The 15,327-nt window shown below is 40.0% G+C and overlaps 1 protein-coding gene across 1 annotated transcript in view; it reads left to right on the plus strand.

Moving 5' to 3' along the window:
• nhsl2 (NHS-like 2) overlaps positions 1-15,327 on the plus strand; it is a 222,704-nt gene that overhangs the window by 193,153 nt on the left and 14,224 nt on the right. Inside the window, exon 5 of the mRNA XM_084711793.1 lies at positions 3,010-3,259. Within this exon, the coding sequence (XP_084567919.1) occupies positions 3,010-3,259 (250 nt within the window). The remainder of the gene's footprint in view (positions 1-3,009; positions 3,260-15,327) is intronic.

The following is a 15,327-nucleotide window of genomic DNA, read 5'->3' on the forward strand; positions in this document are numbered from 1 at the left end:
GTGCGGATCATGTGTTGCAAGATTTTTTATGTTGTATTAATTTCGTCCAGCATTACATTTCCCTCAAAAATGCACCACATCAGTTGTATGAAAATATAAATCAATATCAGTTTAAGTGTATACTATATTTAGAATATTTTTACTGCTTTACCTTGATGTTAGACATTCTTTACTTTAAGAAACCAACGGTATATAAGTCAAATATCATTCTCTCTAAGCCAACCAGACTCCATAGGCAAAATCAGTCATTTTTACCTCATAGAACACAGGAGATGCTGGTCTACCACTGCCTCAATCTGTTAGTTTGGTATTTTGGTACGTTTAAAGGGTTAGTTCAGATTCTGTAGGTAATACACTGACTGTGGATAAGTACGTCATACAACCCCACTTCAGATAATCCAAACTTTCCCTTAAAGACATCTTAATTGAATTGATTCGTTGATTCATTATTATTATATTATAAGACAGGACAGGATGAAACGTGAACCCTGGATGAAACAGACTCTCTGCAGCTACAGTAGCTCTTCTGTACACTCTTCTCTGCCTTTGCTGCTAATAGTTCTCAGGCTATTTCCCTGAACTGTGCCATTACGGCTGCTTGATGGACTCCCACTGTGATTTTACTGCAAGATGGCTGCACATTTCCTGCACATTGACACTCGGTTCCTTCAGCAAGCTGTTCAACAGCTCTGTTAAGTTAATGCCTTTCTCTCTGTTTGGGCTAATTTCAATTAGAGTTTGGCAGATTCCCAAGAGACAATTTGGATTTGAATTTCTACAGTACCTACATGTGTTCCTCACATGAGACAGGAGTGTTTCTTGCATTGCAGCCCCCCAATGCCTTGCTTTAGGGCTGTTTGGCAGCAGTTGTCGATACCATAGCTTTAATACCAGGCGGCTGACAGATGCCGGTCGCCTCCCGGCTGGGATTACAACCTCCAGAAGGCACCAGGAGCTGAACCAGCAATGTCCCTGCTACTTGTCAGCCTCTGTCCCTGCCGGCTAATCAGATCTAAACAGATATTTCCCATTTTTCTTTTCACTTCTACATCTCAGCTATGTTTTCTGCTTTTCTGCAACAACTATAAAAGTATAATAATTCACATTTTTCTGCCATATTCTCTTTCTTTTACAATAATTCTCTGTTCCAACTACAAGACGGCTGAAAATGCGACTCCTTCCACTGCTTACTTCTTATCTGCTTCACTGTTTCTCCCTCTGACTGGCACTGAAGCAGCTTCAAGAGGACAAAACAATTTATTTTGGTGGAGGTAGATGAGCAGATGACCTCCACCAGGCTGTCTTGCCTCCTCCAAGTTTTCGGCCATATTGATTTTTACTTTAATTGAATTTAGACTTTATTTAGTTTTTTGTGTTTGAGCCAATAACAATTTAAAGAAGAAAAGCCCTATTGTCTAATTCTCAAAATAGCTCGGACTTAAAACGGAAGAAAGAACTTTCAGAGAAGTTGAAAGTAAGATGTAATAAAATTAGAGATAATTGAATCTGAGCGGAGATGTCACTGAGAGGAAATCAAGTTTGGAATGTCAAGTGCATTGAGATGGCAGAGAAGCAGGACAAAAAGTTGGATTTCACTACATTTCCTCACAAAATCACGTCTTTTGTATAATACAGTTTAGAAACAAGACAGAAAACTAACAGAAATAGTTGTGTTTGTGTTTTTAAGGAATTAAATCAGCACGTTAGATGACTGAAACCACTCACATATAGTTTCTTTGGAGCCATAACCTGTCTTTACACACCACTTCTCATCAATCTAAATGAGTGTCATTGTGTAAACTCTCCTAAAGCAATAAACCCCAAGAGGGTTTACTTACATATAACTGTAAAAATTTCAGAAAATAAACATGCAGCAACCAAAATGCAATAATTTATTGATAACAAAAAACTAATCAGAACTACTAGAGCAGCCATATGTGGTTATTTTGACTAGACAAACTCTAACATATCATGATAAATACCAGACTAAGAGATTAATGCATTTATTCTGTTAGTTTATCTTTTTAAAAATGATGCCAAGATATAAATTTTGTAAAATGTTTTATATTTATCGATATGCATGCCATTGCATGTAGTAAACCACTGCGTATATTCACAGCAGTATTCTTCTGTGGGATGATAATCATCAGTGATTCAAGTGACAAACAGTTAAATATTGTATTTTATCATTAATAACAACACATTTCCACTCAGAACCATCACAGAAATAATCATAGGCTATGGAAAAGGATGGAAGTGGGTACAAAAATAAAGTGACTCCATTGGCTGTCCCAGTGTTAAGCATTGGAATTAATTATTAGCACTTTTTCCCCCATTAATTGTGCAGTTGTTGAGGTCATGTTCAATTATTCTGCACTTACTTTGCTGGCACTGAGGTGTTTGACTATGGAACAGTGTTTTAATTGTGCAGGGTCAAAGTCAAGGTTATCCTTTTCGCATCTTGTTTTGTTTTAGTAAGATTTCAGGGCTGATTCACGCTTATGCCCCGTCACTGTCATAATATCTGTTACATATTGTGAAGACTGTCAGTGTGGGTTGTCCACTTTGGATGGAGATAAAAGGCCAGTGGACTGGACAGGAACAATGAGCTACAACAGCAGTGAAGTGACAGCAAACAGCAGGTTCCTTATCTGCTCAACATAAGTCCCCGTAGGCTTTCTTTGTTTCTTTTGCAGACATCTTTGTGGCTTTTTGTGCATTAGTTAAGTGACAGTGTTGAATAGCATCTTTCTGACAGTTTTTGTCCTGGCAGATGATAAATGACTTCATAGTCTATCTAATGGTCCTGGCTTCATTTCTTGACTCTTCCAGCTCTCCAGTTTCCCTGTCATTAATTTCATCATGTCTTCTTTCTTTTTTATCTTCCTCCTCTATCCTGTTCATCTCTTTGAGCCACTCGTCCACACTTACCCAAGATAGAGAAGCATCAGGACAAACAACAATGTATTCTGGGAATTTCATGACCTTTTCTTCTTCCTCTTCTACCAGCCGGCGTCCAAACAACTCTACGAAGATGAAACCACCTCCTCAGTGTTTGGTCTGAGGTCTGTGACCGACCCGTCTCCCTCGCCGACCCCGTCGCCCTGCGGCTCAGATCGCCCCCCGCTGGGTTGGAGTAGTAACAACAGCAGCAGCAGCACCGCCACCTCTGCTACCACTGGACCGCCTGTCGCAGAGAAACCACGCTGGCACCTCGGGAGACGCGCACCAGGTCACTTTATACCACTCGACATCACAGGTATGACAAACCCAAAAAACCTGAAGGACAAGTTTGGGTCAAATTTAGAGTTGCTGCATTTTATTGAGAATGCTTTTCAGATGGTAATTGTGGCAAATACTGTAGGTCTCTAAATTAGATTTAAAGAGATTATTGATGATTATTTGATGTGGGGTTGTATGAAGTACTGATTAAGTAAATGGAGAAACACCACTTCCCTTTGCCTTCAGACAGACTTTTTTTTACCTGGAAACTGTTGTGAAATAACACAAATATTGGTCTCTCCAAACCGACCAAATACCGTGGACAAAATCAGCAATTTTACTTTACTGCAGAACACTGGTTGCCAGTCTACTGTGATTTGGGGTTAGTTTGAGTTCACCAAAGTCACATAATAACATACAGTGAATTAATAGAAGCATGTAAATGCAAAATAAAAGAGGCCCAAATATTGAGCCCTGGGGAACTCCATGTCATGTTATATCAACCAGATGCATATATTAGATGCTGGATCGCTGCTTTAAACACATAAATCACTTTTTTGGTTTTAAAGGCTCAGTTCAGATTCACCAAAGTCACACAATAACACAAACAAACTAGTAGGCAACTCCTGTGTTCTGCAAGCTAAAATTAATGATTTCACCTATGGAGTTTGGTTGGTTTGGAGAGAGCAATATTTCTCTTATATAACGGTGGTTTCCTGCCAGAAAAGACTGTCTGATGGCAAAGTAAAGCGGTGAAAATATTCTAAGCATAGCATACAGTTAAACTGATATTGATTTTTTAGGTGGACCTTTTTTAAGTGGATAACATACCTTTTGTTGCAGCCCCTGTGTACTGTGCTAGTACCTCTCTCTGCTTGTCCAAAAATGTAAAGGTTCCTTTTTGAGGTATTTTTGAAGGGTTATTTTTGTGTTTTGAGCATTTTGTACAGATCGTTGCGGGGGAGAGACAGGAAAGATGATGATATGCAACAGATTTAAACTCTTTGCAATGATATTATATGCATGTTAGCCTACTGAGCCTCCAGGATGTTTTCACCATAACAGAGTCATTGAGGTAGTGCTGCATGTTAATTCTGGACAAAGTTAGTATTGACAGCGTAATGTTTCCTAGTTCTTGCTTTAGAAGTGATCCTGGCACAGCTACAGTGTCTCAGGGTATTCATGAATGTTTCATTGCCTGGACTGGACTGATCCTGAGCCATCAGTGTAGTAAAACAGTTTGCTGTATCTAAATGGAGGCATGTAAACACAGGCGACTGGCATCCAGCCTATGAAATAGTGGTGATTATACAATCAAAGTGAAATATGCTTATATGCTCAAGCTGTCTCGATGATGATATTCCACATTACTGCTCAATTGATTAGGTGATTAATTGATGGGCAGACATAATTAACCAACAATATTTGGATGAAGTATTGAATTTGTGAGTCTATTACCCAGCAAAAGGTCACACATGTTCTGGTTCTCTGTACTCAAATAAGAGAATCCACTGCTTTTCTCTGTTGTATATCATTGAAATGGAATATTTTAGGGGTTTGGACAGTTGCTTGGTGTCACCATGGGCTCTGGAAGTTTGATATCGCTGTTTTTCACCATTATATGGCAATTTATAAGCACTAGGATGTCTGTGTGCTCTGCCAACATCACTGTCTTTCAGAGGCAGCAGCAGGTTAGATTGAAGATACCAGTGATATCAACCATGTCATGCTAGCTTGCAAGGAAGGGAAATAAATATTAGGTTTAATATGAGTATCTGTACTTTACTTGAGTATTTGTTTTTTGGAAACTTTTGACTTTCACTCCACTACATTTCAAAGACAAATATTGTACTTTTGAATCCACTATTTTTCCAGGAAGGTTGTTGTTGCTTGTTACCTTTAGGCTAAGCATAGCTTTGAAGTCAGCTGTTACTGTTTTCTCTTTTCTGAAATCCGACTGGCCACATGCTGTGTTCTTCACAGAAGGAAACCAATTACAGTACGCGCTCTCGACTGGCATTGATGTAAAAGCAGAAATACGTCATCCAGGCGCTCTGTAACGAGCACAAGCAAGCTCTCCCTCTTTCAGTCAAACAAAACATGGTAATGGCGACGGCAGGAGAAAGACAGAATTAAATCTCAAGATGTTATTATGATTAGAAAAATAGAAATAAATTCAGGCAGGCTTTTAATGCTGGATTGTTTTTATGGGAGTGAAAAATACCACATAATTAATGTATATACTGCCCCTGAAGCCAGAAAGAAATCTTTAACAGACTTGGAGAACTACTTACAGTCGGCTTCAATCTAATCTTATGCAGTGATTTTAATACAGTTACGTCAGGACAGTCACGACGTTTGTTTTTGATTACATTTCTGTGCTGAAGTTTTTATAGGTGTTTCTATAGGCTTTGTGTAGCAGAGTGGTTCTACAAGCAAGTCAGTGAATCATTAGGGGGTTATAGAGAGTTACAAGCTTCTGTAAATGCATCATGAAAACAATACAGCATGCTGTACTTTGTAATCTGTACTTTTGAATACTTAAGTAGTTTTTTAAAAACAAGTACTCTTGTACTTTAACTCAAGTAAAATTTTGACTGAGCAACTTTTACATGTAGTTGAGTAATATTTGACCAGGAGTATTTATACTTTGACTCAAGTACTGGGGTTGAGTACTTTGTCCACCACTGAGTACGACCTTCTCTCAGTAACTGTGACTGACTTCAAATGTCCCTGTACACAGTTAACAAACTGTGAAATATTGAATAAAAATCAGATCATCTTTAACCCTTAAGTTAAATCCATTATTCAGTGTTGTATTTGATTGCCTTGCTGTCCTGGCATTTGGCCTTTGTGCTCTCAGAAAACTCATAACACCAAAGGCCATGTGATCTTGCTCCTGAAATGCTAAAATGCCTGGCCTGCCTCTGACCCTATTAGAAAAACATATTAGGTTACTTCTGCAGAGATACTGCCAAAATCAAAGTTATACATCATCTGTGTGTTGGGCATTAATTCTGCAGCTGAATGAATGCAGGCATTGCAGTAAGTCAAATGATACTAAACTCCAAACAGAACAAATTTCACAGTTATTTTGCATTTCCCTTCAGTCTGATTTCCCACGACTCTCACTTTTACAACTGTCACAGGAAAAAAAACAAACTCCCTTGAGAACAACAGAATGTGTGACTCCAGTTTTTGCTCTGATTCATTAAGTGTGAAGAACAAAGTCACCAGCGTTTTTCTTTAACTGCAATAAACCAATGACGGCAGATACATAAAAATAAGATTCAGTTCAACCATTAATGTTTCAGTTTTACCCTCCTGCTGTAGATGTTTGCATATCGTGTGTTTTGAAGTCACACATCCAGAGCCATGTAACAGCTGCCAACCGCTGGTTAATTTCCAATACAATCTCATTTTGGGGGTTAATCTATTTAAATTTTAGATCATTTGTCAGTGAACTTTCATATTGAGGTCATAAATTCTGATAAAGCCAAGTTATGCTTGAAGGCATCTGGTTGTGGTCCTCATCTTCCTCACTCGCAGCACACGATAATTAAGCTCAGTCCAACCCTTCTTCAGTGTTCCTCCGCTCCAGCCCTCCCTAATATAGACCAATTTTTGTTATTTTTTAAAGGGCAGTAGGGATTTTTACAGGTCAGGTCAACAGTATGCGCCACATCATGTGAAAGCTGTGAACCTGAAGATTAATTTGATATTCAAACGTTCTGTTTTCTTTAGGCGCTTATTCCGGTTTTGAAAGTATAGAAAAGCGACCCGTTCTCTGAATCGCACAAGCCTCTAGTTTGTGGCTGTGAAGTTTCATGAGGTTGTGATTATCTGAGAGAAAACTATAGACCATTTTAGACAGAGAAGTTAACTTTAAAAAAAGAAATTGTGCAAATGGTTGCAGTTTTTGTTGCCAAAAAATGACACCAAGAAGCCTCTTGGTTTGTCTCCACTTGTTTGAGAGAAAGAAGGGAGGGAGCAGTGACAATGACAAAAACCAGCAAATCAGAGAAATAAAATGTTATTTTCTGAATGTTTCACGACGGTTATGTTCTAAAGCATAAATAAACATAAATAAACATGCCCACTACCACACAACCCTGAGCTAATCACCGTAACACCAGATTTGATTTGACAGCCTTAGGAAGACATTTTTGAACCAAGCCTTGAGTAAAAACATTTTCAAGTTTAGTTTTTTTTCCAGAGAAAAAGCATCATTTGAGGCAGAATCAATCATTTCCAAGACGAAGAGGTCACATACTATAGATGATATACATTAAGGAGATCCGTGGGCATAAACTGACAACGCAAAGGTCGGCCCCTCCAGGAAGTTGCGATCAACAATTCACGCAAATTCAACCAATCACTGTGAATTCTGCATGACCTTGCAGATTTGTTCAAACGCCACAAATTTTCTGCAAATCTGTTGCAATTGTTGCTTCCTACAATTTCTACGAATCACAGCAGCAAAAGAGAAAGAAGTGAAAAGAACATGAGATAGTTATTGGCATTTATCAATGCCCTGTGGATTTTTTAAATATCATTTTGTGCTGTTTTGACTGAGGTTGAACTCCAAAAAGATATTCCTTCTTTGTGAAAAGTAAAGGCCTAAAACACTGCAGATCAGACATTTTAGGCTGCAACAATCTATAAAAGCCTGCAAAAAGTTCTAACATGATACGGATCCAATTTTCTTTTTCTGGCGTGACAACAATACACAGGCATGGATTGGAGACAAACATTGGGTCATTGCAAGAAAAGGCCTAAAAACACTGCAACATGCATCACAGTTTTTTAGAAAAGCTGTCATTAAATCAGGCATTTTAGGCCACAACAGTCTCTCAGATAAGAGATATCGCCCCCTTTTATTTTGACTTATTACATCCACTTTAGTCATGAAAAACAACACTCACAGAGGATGTAAAAACAGAACAGATGCACCAAGTTCATCAAAACAGTAAGAAACTCCACTAGGACAGCGTCAACATTTTGTTCTCTGTGTGCAGGTTCCCTCGTGTCTTGAACATGCCAGAAGTCATAACTCATGGGTTTCACTGGATGATGTAGACGTGCACTATTTTCACACAAACGCACAGATTCCCGCTTCGCACAAGTTTGAGCTTTAAGGGAGAAAAAAGCTGCAGAAACAAGATTTGACGTCGAGAACATTTTCTTCTTGTGATCACATTTGCTATCGCCCTCACCCATCTCCTGCAGTCAGCTCTGCTTGTGTGTGTGTGTGTGTGTGTGTGTGTGTGTGTGTGTGTGTGTGTGTGTGTGTGTGTGTGTGTGTGTGTGTGTGTGTGTGTGTGTACTGTCAGAGCTGTTAGTATGCTGTGGTCATCCTCAGCAACATCGTTCTGACACTCCTGCTTCCACTCGTCTCAACCAAGCCTCTTGCTTGTTTACTTTACGTGTGTGTGTGTGTGCACATGTGTGTGTTTGGTCCTCCTGGTTTTTGGCATAGCAACTGCTTTGTCACTGGGTGCCTCTCCCCTCTGTCTCGCTCGTATCCATCTATAGTTTAAGACCTCTCCGTCCCTTTGTCTCTGTCTCCCCCTCTGTCCCTCTTCCCGTCTGCCTGTCTCACCCTCCTCACCCGCTGAGTAGAGGAGTAGAAGGTCAGGTATAATGATGCATGCCTGTGGCGTTGTACTTGGTGGGTATTCACTTCCTTCTGAGAGAAAGAAAGAAGGAGGCAAAAAAGAACATGGGAGACAGATAAGAGTTAGTTGGGAGGCAGAGGAGTGATGTGAGGACAAGACTGATTTTATTCTGTATTTTTCTTTTCAAAAAATCCTTTGAGAAGACCAAAACCAACAATTAGTATGGGCTTAGCTTAGCTTAGTATGAATGCTGAAGATGGTAAAAGATGTTGCTGTGGGACCTGTGATAGTAGTTTATGTCACATCTTAAGCTTGCTAATGTTAGCAAAATTCTAACTAAGTAGCTAATTAACAATTGATGTCGATTAGCTAGCTAGTCAGCCAGTGTTTTGCTAACATTAGCCTTCAGATGTAACTACCTAGCTAACAATTCATCTAGATCAGCTAGCTAGCTACCTAGCATTTGGCTATCATTAGCTTATTTAAGTTGTGACTATATGTTGCTTTTACAGGTCCCCCAGCAACGTCTTAACCATCTTTCAGATGTACCTATATAGTGGCCCACATTAGCTAACTAGTTACATCTGACAGCTAATGTTAACAAAATGCTAGCAAATTAGCTGGCTAACGATTGATATAGGTTAGCTACGTAGTTAGCTAACATTTTGCTAACATTAATTGTGACTATATACATGTATTGCTTTTACAGGTCCTCCAGCAACATCTTAGCCATCTTCAAAATTTGGCTTTCTTTTTAACATAGACGAGCCTAACGCATAACATATCTAAGTACAAGAAACAGGGAAGAAGAATGTTGACCGGTACCAAATGTTAGTCTCTTAACTCTCTCTATTTTCCCCAACCCATCTGTGTCTCTCAGCCTCAAGCCCATTGGCTCCTACTGAACACGTAAAGCATTAAAAATGGGTCACAGTAGTATAGTTTTGTTTTTTAAAAGGGTTCATTAATTTTCTGCACAGTTGGACTCTGTAGCTTTTAGCTAATGTTGCTCAAACAGGAGTAAAAAGTGCATTTGTTTGGGACTATTTTCAGCTGTGGATTAATACGCATTTCATGCTCTAGTGAGTATTTCCAGCAGCAGGATGGTGTGTGTGTGTGTGTGTGTGTGTGTGTGTGTGTGTGTGTGTGTGTGTGTGTGTGTGTGTGTGTGTGTGTGTGGCACTGAGTCAGAATAACCTACAGTGTCCGTGTTAATGCTAATGAAAGAACATGTCACACGGTGCAACAGTGTGACTCATTAATGGATCAGTTCAGCGTTGGTCTTTTTTATGTGATTTGTTGACAATAATAAAAATATGGTAAGGAAAGAGTGAAAGAGAGACACTCCTCTGTCTCTCTTTCACTCCATCTCTCTCTCTGTCTCTGTAAACCAGCGAACAGGTAGCTTGCAGCCAGCTTGCTGTTGCCATGGTAACTCGCCACTCTTCCTCCTCTCCTCCCTAAAAAAAGAAAGAAAAAAAAAGAAACAGTAGTGAAGAGAAAGAGAGGAAGTGAATGAAGCCAGAGGAAGGGAAGGAGCATGGGGAGGTGAAGAGGGAGATTAAATGCAGTTTGAGGGAAGACAGCATGGAAGAGGAGGAGGAGGATGGAGGGATACTGGATGAAGGAATAATGAATGAAGGATAATGAGAGAACATTTTGTCACAGCTCTGCTCCTCCTCCCACTTTTCTCCCTCTTCCTCCTGCACTCTTCCTTTCCTTTCTGTCCCTGCACATCTCGCTCCGGCGGTTTTCATGAATGGCTGAAGTACTGTAGGCAGTGAAGATGTGAATGCAGAGCAGGCTGAGAGACAGACAGGCTGTAGGCAGACAGACAGGGTGAGACATTTATCAGTGTTTGGTTTTTTTGTTGAGGCCAGCTTGTAATGACGAAAGTCCCTAAAATCAGACAGATTTTTTGCAGATTTTAGTGATTCTACAAACTTTCTTTGGACACAGGTTGATGCCACAAGTAGATGGAGGTGGAAGGGGATAGAAATACTGGGAGAATTGCAGTTCTGCCTTTGATTTCAATTTTGGCTCTGACACATGGATGTCCCCACCAAAAATTATAATTATAACTGTAAAAATATTGTAAAAATCATGCGGATCATGCGGATAGAGGAGTCCAGACCGCAGCTTTATAGTTGTGATGTGGACTTCATAGGGTTTTTGCAGTTTGCTTTGTTGTCATGGAACTGTAGGCTTAAAATTTCAGGTTGACTGGAGGTTTTGACCAAATCACGCTATCCTCATCAGCATCATTTAGTCCATTGCTGTTTCCAAGGTCAAAAGGGAACTGTCCACCCTAAAGGGATATAATTCAGTTGCAGAAAAGGCAGTCTGATTACAGAGGCAAGGATGCTAATAAGATAATATTTTGGCTTGAAATGTTGTGAACCCCACCCCTGATCACATACAGTAGTCACCACCAGGGTTAGACAGTATGTTGTCAAAACACTGACAGGGGAATTGCAAAAGTTCCGAAAGTGATACAGCCATTTTAATGTCTACACGGAAAATCAAGGACAGCTTGTTAAAATGAGTAACAGCATCTTTTACGTGGTGGATTAAACCTGTAACATCTGTGTTTTCGGACAAGGTCTCTGACCCCATCCACAGCGTGCCTGAACACTCCCAGCAGGCAGGAGAACAGAGAAGCCAGGGCCATACTGAAGAGGCATTATGATGAATGAATCATCGCCTCGTCTCTCTAGTGAAGGCTGCTGATAGTTGAAATAGTGTCTATTATTTATGGCTGCAGGAGCAACACAAAGACTCCAAACCACATCTGAACGGCAGCTCGATCAGAGATGAGGCCAACTGAGAACAAGGACGGCGTTCTGAAAGAAAGACGGGCTGCATGCATGTATGAAGGTTATGTGTTTGCTACCCAAGACTGTAGGCTGTGAAACTGCCATTTTCTCTAGATGTATTTAGGATTAAAGAGGCATCCAGTCCAGCAGGAAGTGAGTGAGTGCATGACAGCCAGACAGGAAGTCATATTTAGCTCAATGGCTGACTCATCGCTCAGTCTCTGCTGGATGGCTGTAGATGTTTCAGCCCAAACACTCTTATTTATTCATGCACAGAGGGGAACGGCCATTGAATAGCACTCAGTGAATGAGCTTAACCGACAGATTGTTAGAAAAATAGATACAAGATGAATGACTGCTGTGAATAGATGGCTGGAGAGATAAAGAGATAAAAAAGACAGGTGGAAAAAGAGACAGGAAGTCAATGAAGCAGACAAACAGGTAGAAAGATCTCCATAGCAGGGATTTTCTTTTCTTTGATAACATTAAATGACCATGATGCATCAGCCAAGGTTGATGAGATTCAATTAAATCAGTGATTTAATGATTATTCAGCCAGGAAATTAGATTTCTGGCTTCAAAAATTCAACTTGTCACCTGTTGCAGACCAGCCCTCCTAATTTTGATAATGAATTTCGTGACTTGCAGATCAAAAGACTTCTAGTTGTTGAAACAGGACCGTATCTATATCAAGAGTCCTATGTTCTGAAGTTCCTGTGTTCACAGGGTCCTATGTTCTATACTAATTCCAAATCCATCATTTGCAATAGGGAACACAGGAACTTGAAAACAGACTCCTGAAACATAGGACCCTACAAGACCCTGGAGACCCTTGGAATTTTGGATCTTCAGAGAGGTCCTTGGTAATATCAGACCCTTGAGAGAGCCCTGGGAACATGGGACCTGGAAATATAGGACCCTGGGAACATGGGGTCCTGGAAACATAGGATCTTGGGAATGTAGGACCCTGGGCACATAAGACCATGGGAACACAGGACCCTTGGAACACAGGGACATTGAAATATAGGAACCTGGCAATAGCAAATATTTTACTTACTCTGATAACATTAAATGAATATGATGAGATTTATTTAAATTGATGATTTAATGATTATCTAGCCAGGAAATTAGATTTCTGGATTCCAAAATTGAACTCATAACCTGCTACAGACCAGCCCTCCTAATTTTGATCATTAACTTGCAAAAAGACTTCTACATGTCTGGGTCGAAACAGGAGCATATCTATATTTGGGATCCTACGTTTCCAAGGTCTGATGTTCTGTGCTAACCCCTAACCTTAGCCTGCAAATGTTCAATATAGAGCCAGGGAACATAGGACCGAGGGAGAGCACATATGTTGAACTTGGAAACATAGGACCCTAGGAGTGAACATTGGGAAAATAGAATATAAAAATATAAATACATAAATATATACATTCATATATGTCACATTCCCCCATTTGCTCACATCATTGCTCACACATTCACACACTGGTGGAGCCACCAATCTTCCAACAAGTGGACAGCCTGCTCTACATCTTGAGCCATAGTCGTTAATGAGAACATAGGACCCTGGGGACAGAAGACTTTGGCAAACACAGGAGATTGGGAAGATAGGATCTTGGTAAAACCTTGGGAACATAGGACTCAATGAACATAGGGTGCTGGGATTGGACCCTAGGAACGTAGAGTCCTGGGAATGAACTACTGAAATCTGCCTTAAAGCTGGATAGAGACAACATAACAATGTGTAATGAGCTTTGCTCTGTAACAAAACTCTACAAGTTGTTTCTCAAACGTTGTATTTCTAAGAATTTTTCTGAGGAAATGGATAAGAACTGCACCACTGAGCTTAATTAGTTGTTTTGTGCAAATGTTTTGTACAAGGAATATTATCATGACGAGTCTATTAGCTTGCTCTTTGGTCTCTCATAACTCAAACATTTGTAATTCTGTGTTGTGCGATGCTTGGATGTATAATTCACACTAAGCTGCAACAAAGACACAACTGGAAACAAAATGGAAGGAGCACGGGTTGGAGTCATTTGTGACTGCAAACCACTTGAGAAGTGATAAGAAGACAGACACACAAACAGGGACAGACCGAGGAACAGACGGTGAAGATGTATTGACTTTATGGGAAACAAAACGTTGGGCGACAGACTGTTTCTTTTGTCTCTGGTTCTCTATTCATCGTCACATTGGTTTGCAAAACAAGTAGTTATTGACTTCGACAACACAATGATGAAGAAACAAAAAACAGAGGATCTGTATTTTGCTCACTGCGTACAATAAAAACTGTATTATTCCTTTTACTTGGTTTGTTTTGGCACTGGTGGCGTGATGTCCATACACTTTTTCATCGATCCAACTTCATTTGATTCATTTTCTGTTGTATCTCATTGATTTTGTGTGTCGTTTCTGTCTGTCTGATCAAACATCCCAGTCTTCACTCACTGAGAAGAACAAAACTTCACTGAAAGGCATTGTTTTGTTGTAGGAGATCAATTGCAGCTGCAGACTGCATCCGATATGACAGTTGCTATAAAACAAGGCTGATGGCTTAATAGAGGTCCGACTGAGTCGTGCAGTCAGGTGAGAGACAGCACTGTGTGTCACTGAAGTAATCAAGTAGGTACCTGCTGCCTCTGATGACTCATTGGATTACTGTCTGTCCAGATGAGACATCAGAAGGACAGGACGTACAACAGAACAGCAGGTTTCTCAGCAGCATCTGCTGTAAGTCACTCTGGATTAAAACATGACTGCAGAAGATGTAGAACATAAGCATTTAGATTTGTGGTGACATAAACAAGAAAGTCAGGCTGTTCAAGTATGCACTTACATCCCTGTTTCATACTCTTTGTCATCTGCACTGACAAAAACCTGTTGATTTAAACAAACCTGAGGCAACTTTCAGAATCTGTGGCTCAAAATATCAGCAATCAGATAACAAGAAATCTCACTTCTCCAATCCTCTGTTAACCTGACACGCCAGATGGTTTGTTACACAGAACCATCTGGGAAGCTGTCCAGTGAAACTGTCTGGAAAAGGGTGGGTGGTTTCTAGAAAACCTCTGGCAGGTAATTGGATGAACCACCTGTCATGTCTAACATTAGCAAACTTCAACCAATCAGATCAACTCACTGAACCGACAACAACATTGGAATTATAGGTCCCAGGGCAAGTACATATTTAGAACTGGAAAACATACAACCCTACTATAGAACCTTAGGAACACAGGACTCTGGGATAGGATCTTAAAAGATGGGACCCATGGTATCATGGGGCATTGGGTACATAAGACCTTGGGAACCTAGGACCCTGGAAACAAGGCCTTTGGTACATAGGACCTTTGGAACATAGGCCAGAACAGCAGGTTTCTAAGCAATGTCTGCTGTACGTCACCTTGGAATAAAACATGATTGCAAAAGATGAAGAACATAAACGTAGTTTCACCTTGAGAGAATAAAGAAAGTCATACAGTTCAAGGATGCCGTTACATCACTTTAATGTATGTTTTTCCATCTCCACAAACAAAAACCTGTTGGTTTAAACAAACTTGAGGCAACTTTTAGCATCAGTGACTTGACAGACTCCCGCACGCTGTCTTCTGCACTTGCAATCAAAAATTTAATAATAATGTTTTGATAGAACATTTTGGTGCAAT

The sequence above is a fragment of the Lutjanus erythropterus genome, chromosome 23, assembly GCF_056507025.1.
Source record: "Lutjanus erythropterus isolate fLutEry1 chromosome 23, fLutEry1.hap2, whole genome shotgun sequence".
In the NCBI taxonomy this organism is placed as follows: Eukaryota; Metazoa; Chordata; class Actinopteri; order Lutjaniformes; family Lutjanidae; genus Lutjanus; species Lutjanus erythropterus.